The 11,345-nt window shown below is 45.0% G+C and overlaps 1 protein-coding gene across 1 annotated transcript in view; it reads left to right on the forward strand.

The window, feature by feature from the left end:
* The first annotated feature begins 5,396 nt into the window (after nucleotides 1-5,396).
* The window catches only part of LOC104157855 (serine/threonine-protein phosphatase 2A catalytic subunit beta isoform), an 8,033-nt gene continuing 2,084 nt past the window's right edge, over nucleotides 5,397-11,345 (forward strand). The window contains exons 1-5 of the mRNA XM_009695354.1: nucleotides 5,397-5,411; nucleotides 8,160-8,369; nucleotides 8,620-8,793; nucleotides 9,342-9,431; nucleotides 10,950-11,111. Coding sequence (XP_009693656.1) covers nucleotides 5,397-5,411; nucleotides 8,160-8,369; nucleotides 8,620-8,793; nucleotides 9,342-9,431; nucleotides 10,950-11,111 — 651 coding nt within the window. The remainder of the gene's footprint in view (nucleotides 5,412-8,159; nucleotides 8,370-8,619; nucleotides 8,794-9,341; nucleotides 9,432-10,949; nucleotides 11,112-11,345) is intronic.

The raw sequence follows: 11,345 nt of genomic DNA on the forward strand, positions 1-11,345 counted from the left end.
GCAAAGCGTACCGAGCGTGGCAGTGGGAGTGTGTGGGATAGTGTGAGGGAGAAACAGCTTTGCTTCTCCTTGCTTTGCTCGCCGTGAGGCCGTGATGCTGCCTGTAGTACATCTGAGGTTGGGAGTCGTCCTGTATACAGTGGCAGTATATTTCTGGCGTCAAAAGTGCCACAGTTATAGGATTTTTTTCACAAGTAACTACCTTCAATAGTATGTTTTTTACGTTTTCGTTTTGGGTTCATCTGAATTGTGGGGGAGGCTCAGGGGTGGTGTGTGCAGGGAGAAATGTGTTCTGTCTTTCAGGGGCCTCAGGTGGCACTTCTCCCTTGCATCTCGTAATGTGTACTAGCCACATGCTAAAAAGTCAACCTTAAGTCAATGAGGAAACCTTGTGACAGCCGATGTGTAATCTAGGAAAGCAGAGGGGGTTAAGAGATAAGCTGTGGTGCTGACCTAAACGGAGGCTTACAAGCTGCTGTGGGAGACTAATACTAGAACAAGAAATGGTTGGATAAAGGACGCGGTCTGCTATTTTGGAGTGCGGTTAGGATAGTCTTTTGGCAAATTCCTGTTTGGACTTGTTTAGTGTAGACTGTCAAGAGCCTTTTTTTTTTCCATCAGGAGACCGCTCTGTAGACTTGTGTAGGATTTTGTCTGAAAAGTTAAATACCTCTGTGTGGATGCTCCCTCGATACTGCAATCTGTGACTAAGTTAGGATTTTCTTTGGACTTGGCAGGATGTGACAGTTAAAGAATTCAAGCAGTAACAAATCTAGTAACAGAGATTATTCTTCCTATTTGCTTGTTATCTCAGTGACCAGCAGAGACCATTGCTGTACATCAGGTGGTCCAGAGAATCTCTTGGCTTCCTTTCCTGGATGGACTGATAATTATCAGGCACAGAGGGTAGTTAGTTCGGTGTTCCCTTCAGCGTCATGTTGCTCATGGTGAACTCGGCATTGTCCCAGTATTACCTGTGCGTCTCGCTGAATTTTCTCAGAAGTGGACAATGTTTTCTTGTGCCTGTTCATGGCTACACATTTTGGCCAGTGACTAAACATCTCAGTGCCAACTTCAGAAGACGCAGCTGTTTCCTTCTATTGGGTCCTTGGTAGACTACTGCAGTGGTAAGATCCGAACAGTAGAGAGGGTCTGCTCTGCAACCTCATAACGTGCCGAGGTGCTCATCGAGGTGCTCATCGGAAAGCTAGGAGCTGTTTGTTTGAATGCCACAGGCAGAGACTATGCAGGACACCAGGCTCTGGCTTCCTAGCAAATGCTTTCACCAGTGGTCCTGACACGTAGCTACCCCTCACCAAACTTCTGTTTACTTTCCCCCTTTCCCTTTTTTTTATCCCATGCTGGGGCTGTCCATTTGTTTTATGACTCTTTCTCCAGAGCTCCACCAGTACCAAGGGAGTGTGGTGAGAAGGGCTGGTGCTGCAGCAGGGAGCAACAGCAGTGGCTTGAAGAGTAGATACGTCTTGAAGAGTGAGTAAGAGCTCCTCGTGGCTGTGCTGTCCCCTGCGTGAGGCCCAGCTAACAAGCCTGAAAGAATTTATTAGTGTGATCTGTTCCCTGCTGCAAGCATTGCTGGTTGGGAACTGCTGTTCTAACCAGCAAGCTGTTACAGAAAACTGTTTCCCTTCTTCACCGGCTGCGTTGTTAATTAAGGAGCTGTGGCTGCTGTGCTTTGAGAAGCTAGAGGACAATGCCGGCAGATTGTGGCTGTGTGTCAGGGCTCGCACAGTAAATAGGGAGAGTGAGAGCTCAGTGCACTGTGTTGCAGCTGGAGCTGGAGAGGGTGTTTGTCATCCAGATGACAGGTAGGAACCCTGAACCTGTGGTGCATGGCGTGAAATGAATGTCATCTATCACAGTGCCTTGTTCTTCAAGGGTGCTGGTAACTGATGGAAATGACTTTGGTATGAAGTAAATACTCTGCGATGTTCTTATGGGGCTTATTCTTAAGTTTTTGGATAGTGGTTGTATCACCCAGCTGGTAGTGGAAAGGAGCTTACAAAAACTTTTGCATGTGCAGACTTGCTTTTGATGTGAAGCAGCCCTGCCAGAAAGCTGGTTTAGTTTGTTTCCTTGAGATAATATTTGGAGAAACCCTTACCAACCTTGTCTTGCTTCTTAGCACTCCCTTTTGTGTGACTAATTTCTAAGAGGCTGAGCACAATAGTACCTTTCCTCAGGTTTAAATTTGTGGAAGAGATTGGTAGTTTAAAAAAACCAGAAAACCCCTAACGTTTAAATCAAAATGAGTGGGGGAAAAAAAGAACCAAAGAAACAAATCCCAGGCTTGCCTGTGTGCGCCATTCTTGTTTTTAATTGCTGGCATAATGGACAGTAATGACAGAAGGATTGGACATAGCTAGGGTTGATGAGGGTATGCCAAATTATTCTGCATTCTGAAAGTTCTTGAAATTTGCACCTGTAAAAATCACATTCTGTCTTCACCTGCCCAGTTACGACATCATTTTGGCAGCTCATCAGTCTTGTATTCTTCATGCAGTTAATCAAGATGTCATCTCAAGACAACATGCGAACACTTGTTTCCCGTTCTGCTGGTCTTTGAAATGAAATCTAGCTAAAATCATGCAGACATTTAAAGGATAATAGAAGGACAAACAATTATGATCACTGCTGGAGCTTATGGACGCGAGAAATGTTCCAGCATGTTGGGGAATTGTGCATCCGATGGCTTGCATCTCATACTACTTCTCTTAACATCATGGTATTAGATTCTCTTTATGGCAGAAGGTTGTTAAAACCTTTTTGCACCCTCATTAAATAGGCAGTGAAAAATCTATAGCATTCTGCCTTGGATTATGTGTGCACTTTATCGGAGGTGCCCTAGTAGCTTTCTGTGCTGGTGCTAGATTTGAAATTGTTAACTTGGATACAACCAGCAGGGTAGTGCTGGCTGTGTGGAGCTGCCTTTGAACTTGCACAGGTTGTAACCTGTGTTTTGGACAGCTAAAGCCAGGCTAAAAGGCCAAGAGGTTGGATTCATTTAATAGGAAGCGCTCCCAAGTTTGGACACAGAAGTCTCTGAGTACTTATGTTTTAAAGTTCAAGTCAGGTCAGCAAATGAATTCTGGTGCAGGTGAGGGAGTTGAGAACCATCCTACTTATCCCAGGGAAGAGGGTTTTTCGCCAGGGTAATAAAATGGGATATGAAGGAAGGCAAGTAAAAGGCTGTCTTTTAAATTAAACACAGGCAAGCAACCATCCGTAACCATCTCTCTTTTTCCTATCCTTGTTCTTTGGATGTGTAAGAAGGATTATAGTCTAGTTGCTGTGAGCAGCTTGAGAGCTTTGCGTTGTGAAGTGGTGGGAGGAGGAGGATTCTAATCTCTAATGAAGACTTGCGTTTCTTGTACGGTTATTGAATGGTAATTGTAAACTGATTCTTCAAACCAAGCATCAGGAGCCAGTTGATGCTGTAGCGAGTATTGCTGTTACTAGCACCTACCTATGACGCTTCTGCCCTCCGAGATCATTTCACCTAGGAATAATTTTAGGCAAATGAGTTAGCAAGCTCTTCTGCACTAATTGGTGAAAATAGTGTGAGTGATGGAGCCGAGTAGCATCCTGGATGCTGTTCAGACCATGAAATTCCAAGTGTTGTGTTGAGTTGTGGCCAGGAATACTTCATCTCCCCAGCGGTGATGCTCATCCCAGGGTGTGCTGACCCAGGTACCTCTAGGAGCACATGTGCACCCTGACAGTCCCTGTCACTCTTGAGGCTCCAGGGTGTCCTTTGCTGCCTTGTTGCTGAAGGGCAGGACGGCTCCGTCCCTCTGGCTTCCATCTTATTTGGGGAGAATCTAGCTGGTTCTTGTTCAGGCCAAGCTCCTTGAGATTGTAATATCCTCAGCACACTTGTTGACATAGTAGTTTGGTCTGTCGCAGCTGGTGGGATGGTGATTCCATTGACTTTTGATCAGGAACTCTGTGGCTGGCTTCTCTGATTCCTGAAGTAAGGGCTTCTATGGGTTGAACTGAGCTAGTGGTGCAGTAAGTGAATCTTCCAGAAGGAGTTGAGTTTCTGTGCTCTCAAAGAATCTTGTATGGCAAGCAGGTGCTTTTGAGGTCTTTGGCTTTCTTTAGAGAAAGCACAGTGCTGAAAATCTGCCTCCTGGTTGGATCATGAAATCAGCCTACGCAGTTGTTGTAGACAAATCTGAACGGTGTAATAGTTGATGTGGATTTGATTCTTAAGTCTCTCACAGAGGGATTAGTCTCCTGGTGATCCCGACGGTAGTCTCAAACCTGATGTGGCATCTCAGGTTTTTGGAGCAGCGCATTAGTGGGTTGTGTTCAAGCCCTGAGACGGCTCGGTTTCCTCTTGCGAGGACAACACAGTGAATAATTGGGATGTGCATTCTCCAGCCTCCCTCCATGCAGACTGAGGACTGGACAGCAGACGAACTTGTGTTCCAGTCTGCAGATGTGATCTGCAGAATCTAAAACTGGGAAAGAGAGGGGAGTTGAGGTGATGGGCAAGCTCGTGGCCAACAAATAGTCTGCTCTTCAAAGTAATGTTGAGCACGGACATGGTAACTATTGTGCTTAATGGAGGTTTATTTAATAAAAATATCTAAAAGATGCTTCTTTTTATTCTGACCTGGGTATGGTTTTCATCCAAAACAACTGGGACACATGCTTAGGAAGCTGGTAATGTTAGTCACTGTTTTCAAAAACAAAGGTAGCAAAAATACGACTTGTAAGTCATCATTATTTAACAGCTTTCTTAAGTAAGTGAATTCTGATAACGCAGGGCAGCTTACTTGCATCAGAGTTTTTTAATCCTTGTTTTGAAATGGTGCTTTTGTTGTTTTAAGTCATTTGACTTGAGCATTAGCTCTGCGCAGTGAAATGTGCAAGCAGAGTGCACTGCTTAGTTGCTGCTTTTCTGAGGTGTTTTTAATGATGCTTAAGATTTTAAAGGTCTTGTTTTGCATTAGAAAGTCACGTGAGGGCAAACTTCTGTGGCCGGCTGAGCTCAGCCCCCAAACCTGGTTTGAACCAGCTCTGCAGTGTTAACACGACAGACTTAAATCTATTCATGCGCATGTATGTTTGTCTACATAGTAAGCTAAAATAGGCTACACCATAACAGCTTGTAGGCAGCTTAAGGAGCTGCTGCTCTTCAGCTGCTAGCTCCTCCTCTCTCATGAGGGGAAACTTCTAGATTCTCATAGTACCAAAATTTGAGGACTTGGGCTGGCCTACCTCCCTAGGATGCATTTAACATGAGTATGTTTGTGCTATTACTGCGCAAAAGCAGCTCTTCTCTGTTTGCTGTGCTGCTTTACCTGTACCTGTTCTCAGGATAGGGGCATGAGTTTTCTGGGCAGATCAGAGAGGTGGAGAGTGACGACATGGCTGAGACACTGGTAAGTATGTATGGTATCTGTACAGTGTCCTGCATCTTTTCCCCAGAGGCTTGAAGTAAGTCTATTTCTTTTTACGCATCTGGGAAGGGAGCAGTATGCATGACATGAAAAGGCAGAAAATACCTCGCACCTTTTGTGGTTAAGTTAGCTCCAGCTTACAGCAAAACCCTGTCTGTTGCTTTTTTACACCAGTCAGAACACAATGAGCAGATGTTTTGTGGCTATGTTTTATATTTGTCTCTCATGGAGGGTAGAAGCTCCCAAAGGTGCTATAGGTGCTTTTAAAGATATGTAAACAGAATTCAAGTACTGCTCTTGCACTCAAAGGCACAACACGTTCAGCAGTGTTTACTTGCAGTTTAGAATTGCGAGGTAGCCGCCACATGATCGAGTCTGTGTGCAGGATGTGTCTTTGAGCATCAGGGTCACATCCCTCAGGTTACGTATGTGCAAGGGGCATGCTGGATGCTGTCCAAGCCCTTGACTGTTTGGGTTTTAGTTATTCTTTCCAAATATGCTTTTTCCCTAAAAGACATAAGGCAAGTAACGTTTGAAGGTGAGCATGGGTGTCCCCTGTAAGCAGCTTCTTCCTGGTAGCGGCAGGTGGGAGCTACATCATCCCGAGCTAAGGGACTTGGCGATGAATAGCCAGATCATTGCCTGCTGGGGACTGTTCAGCGCTGGTGATCTTTCATCCCCTTTGTTCAGATTGGACCGAGCCTATCTGTGGGTGTTCTCTGTGCCTCAGGTGTGCCTGGAGTGCTGATCTGCGTCAGTTGATGAGCTGGAGGCAGCAAAACAAACATGGTATTTGATAACGATAATAAGGTAATGCAGATAGGCCACATTACATGGCTGTAATTAGCAGAGGGACTGCTGGGTGTAGGGGAGGAGATGACTAAATCCAGGGATGCCATCCCTCCATCTGTGGTCATTTTGTTGCCAGCTGGGTATGGCCGGGGAAGCTGGTTGTGCTTCCGTATGTTTAAATTGCCTCTGACTTTGCTTTTCCAGTTGTATGTGACCTGCCTTTAGAAGTTGTTAAACTGTTGTGCTTGGAAGAGGATTCGAAATCTGGCAGGCAAAAAGTGCCTTGGGTGAGAGAAGCGCCTCTTGCATATGCAGTGATGTTCTGTGCCAGGTTAGTAAAGGGAAGCTTAGGAATACTTGTTTTCCTTAGTAGCTTAAGCGAGAAGAAGAAATCTGCCTCTCTGCAAGGGAAATGGATTTGTTAGTTCCCATGTGTTCTGGGAATGTGCAGAGAAGGTTCCCTTTCTTGACATATGCTCCAGTCATCTTGTACTTTGAGCAGTGCAATCTGAAAGCACAGTATCTCCAGAGATCTGGGGCAGCCCCATCAACCCTGGCGCTGGCACTCGCCTTGGTTATTGTTTGGCAGAATAACACAGCTCAGCTCATCTGGTACCGTAGTGGTTGCCCAGCATTTCTGCCAGATGAGCCGCTTTGTCATGTGCAACCTTTCTTAACATCGTCTCTGCTCAGCAGTCACATGATGAGCTGGCTTTGTCAGTACGGAACGAACATGCTGTTCGTAGTGCCGTTTCCGTGGCACGGACCTGCTGCTGCAAAATCCTGGTATTGGGAGGGCACTTGAGGTTTATGGGAGAGGGGAGAAGCCTGAGGGATTCCAGAGGAGGAAGGCAGCGAGGAGTAGCTGTCACTGCTGGCAGAAGCGTTGTTCCAGCCTGCTGCTGTGTTGTCAGCGAAGGTGGCAGTGGGAATCGTTCCACGTGGCTGCGTGGGACTGAGAGCAATCCATTCAGCAACTGAGGTGGTAGTCAGACTAAAACGTGGCAGGAGGGAGTCTGTGTGTAAGTGCCTTGTTGCAAGTCAGATGACTTGTATCAGAAGTCTAGGAGGTCACAGTTTTTCCACTAGTGTACGTATCGAATAATATCTAGCTTTACGTGTGCTTTTGCAAATCAGGTTGTTCAAAAAACTGTAATAGTTGCCTGAGTGGCGTGCACTGTCTCCTCTGGTGTTTCTACCCTTACAGCAGGCAGCGAGATTATTGACTAATCTCTGTTCATACAAGTTTCGCAGTGAACTCTTGCTGACAGGACATCGGCTGGCCTGCAATACTGAGGGGACAGCTGTGGTTCTTGAGGTAAAAGCTTCTAGGTATTGTGAAAGTGAATAGCACTTGACTTTGGCAGTCAGGTTAGAGTGCTGCTATAGTTCACATAGCTGAGATGAACAGGGCTGAGCTGTGTTGGACAGGTAGATGGAGAAATCTGTCAAAATCTGGATGTTGAAAAACAGTTGTGCTAAAGAAGATAACATCTGCCCATGATGCTACTGAAGCTTACTGGAATAGAGCTTCGTCTTGTCTGCACTTGAGAAATGTTTGGAAGAAGCAGAGGATTCATGGCCAGAGCCCCAGTGGTGATGGAAGTCATGTATCCAGTGCAAGTCTTGAAGTTCACACTGCTTCATTTCAGGGGAGGCTGGGAATTAACTTATTTAGTTACTCTCAATTTGTCAGTCCTTATGATACAGTAAGAGCTTAATGACTTGGCATTGCAGTAGCAAACCTGCTTGTCTTTGTGCAGAGGGATTTGTAAAACGCACGTTGTCTTTGCTTACCCAACAAACTGTTTTTCTAATGGTCAGCTTGAGCTACTGGAGTGAAATCAAGTTTCCAGTGCAAAAGCAGTGAAAGAACACCTGTACCTGCTTATGGAGGAGCTTCCTACATTTTTGTCCTAAATGTGTTTCTCTTGCTAGGCTAAAGAAATTCTTACGAAAGAATCAAATGTGCAAGAGGTACGTTGCCCTGTCACCGTCTGTGGGGATGTCCACGGTCAATTCCACGACCTTATGGAACTCTTTAGAATTGGTGGGAAATCACCAGACACAAATTACCTGTTCATGGGAGACTACGTGGACAGAGGCTATTACTCGGTGGAAACGGTCACTCTTCTAGTAGCGTTGAAGGTATGGTTTGACAGCTTTTCTACAGCAGCCTTGGGCAAAACTGAGCTTTTGGGGAGTTTTTAAAGAACTGCTTCTCCTATTCACACCACTGTTGTCTTGAGCTAGATGGATGTAAATTGAAATGCACTGACGTACATGTGCAATTTGATGACAGAGCTGAATGCTTGGCTGCTGTTGGAAATATTCTGTTATTTCTTTCCATATTGATGGTTCAATTCTTGTGTTAAAGAATAGTTTTCTTTGTCAATAGGTGCGTTACCCGGAACGTATTACAATACTGAGGGGCAATCATGAAAGCAGACAAATTACACAAGTGTATGGCTTTTATGACGAATGTCTGCGAAAGTACGGCAACGCCAATGTCTGGAAGTATTTCACAGATCTGTTTGATTATCTTCCTCTTACAGCTCTAGTAGATGGCCAGGTAAGCCTGGAATAAGGAAAACGCTCCATTTCATAGAGTTATGCAGACTGTGTTGTCTCACCTCTACGTTAACTGTCTCAAGCAAGCTCTCTTAACTTCTGATCTGAATTTTTTTAAAGCCCATGTACTTACTCTGAGTTTGGGGAAGAATTTATGGCGGTGTTAATACAAGTTCATGGTGTAGGAAGGCTTGTGATTCTGCTGCTGAGGGAACGGCAGGGTATTGCATGCATGGTTCATTTTAAATGACTGCTGAACAAGTGGGGATCCCCTCGTGGTACATTAGATGCGAGTCAAGTTGTGACCATGAGGCAAGATGTTCTTAAAATGGAAGGCATGGTATCTTTGCTGTTGCTCTCATCTCTGTATGCAAGGTGCAGCCTTTTAGTTCTGTTTCCCTCTGCAGGAATTAAATTTGGTTTCTCTGCTGCAAGGGTGAGACAACTGTAACTGTAAAAGAATGATAACAGAGTTAAACCCAGCTGATTCTGAGATCAGTCTTCCGGTAACAATGTGCACGAACTGTTTGCTGTTTTTTTCCGGAACAGATATTCTGTCTCCACGGTGGCCTCTCTCCATCCATAGATACACTGGATCATATCAGGGCTCTGGACCGCCTGCAGGAAGTTCCACACGAGGTAAAAGGAGAGGAAATGCATCATAAACTTAGATATCTGTTGATGGAAAATGCAAATGTGGCCTCACATTGAAATCCATTTAAACAGTGAGACATGCTGTTGCATAGCAGATTATTGCCTTTCTAAGAGCTAGAGCAGATGAACGTACATTTGGGCAAAACACACACAAGTCAATATGCTTTGATTAAAGCAACCTACAAAAGGAGAGCTATGGGATTGTCACAGCTGGTTTTCACAGAATCATGGAATTTTTTGACTGTCACGCTTTCTCGAAGAATAGTATTTGGCAGGGGAAGGTGTTTACTACCTTCAGCCTCATCACAGATTTGCTTGTGAACAGACAACCACCATGCGAAGCCATGTTGTGTCACCATCCTTCCTTCCCAGTCGGTCCGTCCTTCTGTGATGTTTCACCCTGTTCATCGCTTTCTGAGGGCCTGAGATCAGGACTGAAGAAAACATCTTCTGAGCTCCCAGGGTAGCAAATAAATGGCTCTTCTGTGCTGGAGTGGTTGGAGCTTACAAATGGACTTGAATGTGCCCTAAAATGAACTGCGTGTCCTGCAACGTCATTGGTATAACGGGAAGAGCAATGCAGCAAGGTCTGCCCAAGCCTTCCGAAAACCTGAAATAAGCTGTGTAAATTACTCCCAGAATCAGGGGGCTATCTGGTGGGACATCTACCTGTAGTTAAGTGTAATGATTATATTGTTGCTCTGGGGTTTTCCCAGTCCTGTGCTGCGTGTCTGCGTGCTGGAATCTGGCTGTGCTGAGGATCTCCACATGTAGTCAGTGTGATCCCTACCGCAGAACTCAGATCGGTGGGTAGGAAACAGCAGCAGGCTTGGATAAATACTAGAGTGGCTTTACTGCCCCTTACTAGCTCAGCAAGAAAAGCCACCAAGCTTCACTTGTGACTGTTAGAAGATGTACAGCAGGGTATTTTTTAATACGTCAAGTCCAACAATAGACTGTTTAGGAGAGAAAATTACATGATTAATACCGTGCCAGAAGGGCTTCTGAAGGTTTAACATCAATCTCTGGAACGGTTAGTTCATAGTCTCTTATGGGTGGTTTCCCTTTCTTTAATTTATTGCAACTTGGCTGGCACAAGTGAACCTATTGTGTGTTCTTGGACCTGCCTCCCTTCTCACATGGCCTTTTTTCTTATACTGTGAGAGTCAGGTAAGAATGTGGATCTGCTCTCCATGTCTTTGTATCTCTGATTAGTTGAAGTGAAATGGTAAACGGTGTGCGTGGAAGAGGAGGTGGGAACAGTTTTCTGGTTACATGGAGTCCTTTCTCAGTCAGCTGTGTACCTATTAACTTCTTTGGGAAGGATGCTGACTGATACAGTGACCAACTAGCTGATATTATGTGTGTTAAATATACTCATGTGCCTTGTGCGGAGAAGGATATGCTGGCAATCTTTTTGCTGTAGAAAAAATGTATTTTAAAAGTGGCTTTTTATAATGATCTTGCTAGTGATATAATGAAGAACACTTAATCTTTTTCAAGGGTCCTATGTGTGATCTGTTATGGTCGGATCCAGATGATCGTGGCGGCTGGGGTATATCTCCACGTGGTGCTGGCTACACGTTTGGGCAAGATATTTCCGAAACATTTAACCATGCCAATGGTCTCACACTGGTCTCCCGTGCTCATCAACTTGTCATGGAGGTAAGGCAAGCATTTTGCTAGATGGGGCTAACAAAACATAGATGTGAATTCTTGTGTTCTCTGCAAGACCTTCCGCTGATGGGTTTGCATAACCTGACAGCTAAATGTTATGCAGGTAAATACCAAAGAGGGGCTGTAATCATGTGAAAACAACAAGCAACATAAAATTATGTACTTTGACCTGCATTGTAAATAAGGGGATGTTCTGTCCTTCCCCCCTGGGCCCACCCCCCC

Source organism: Cariama cristata, unplaced genomic scaffold (genome assembly GCF_000690535.1).
Source record: "Cariama cristata isolate BGI_N322 unplaced genomic scaffold, ASM69053v1 scaffold32752, whole genome shotgun sequence".
Classification (NCBI taxonomy): Eukaryota; Metazoa; Chordata; class Aves; order Cariamiformes; family Cariamidae; genus Cariama; species Cariama cristata.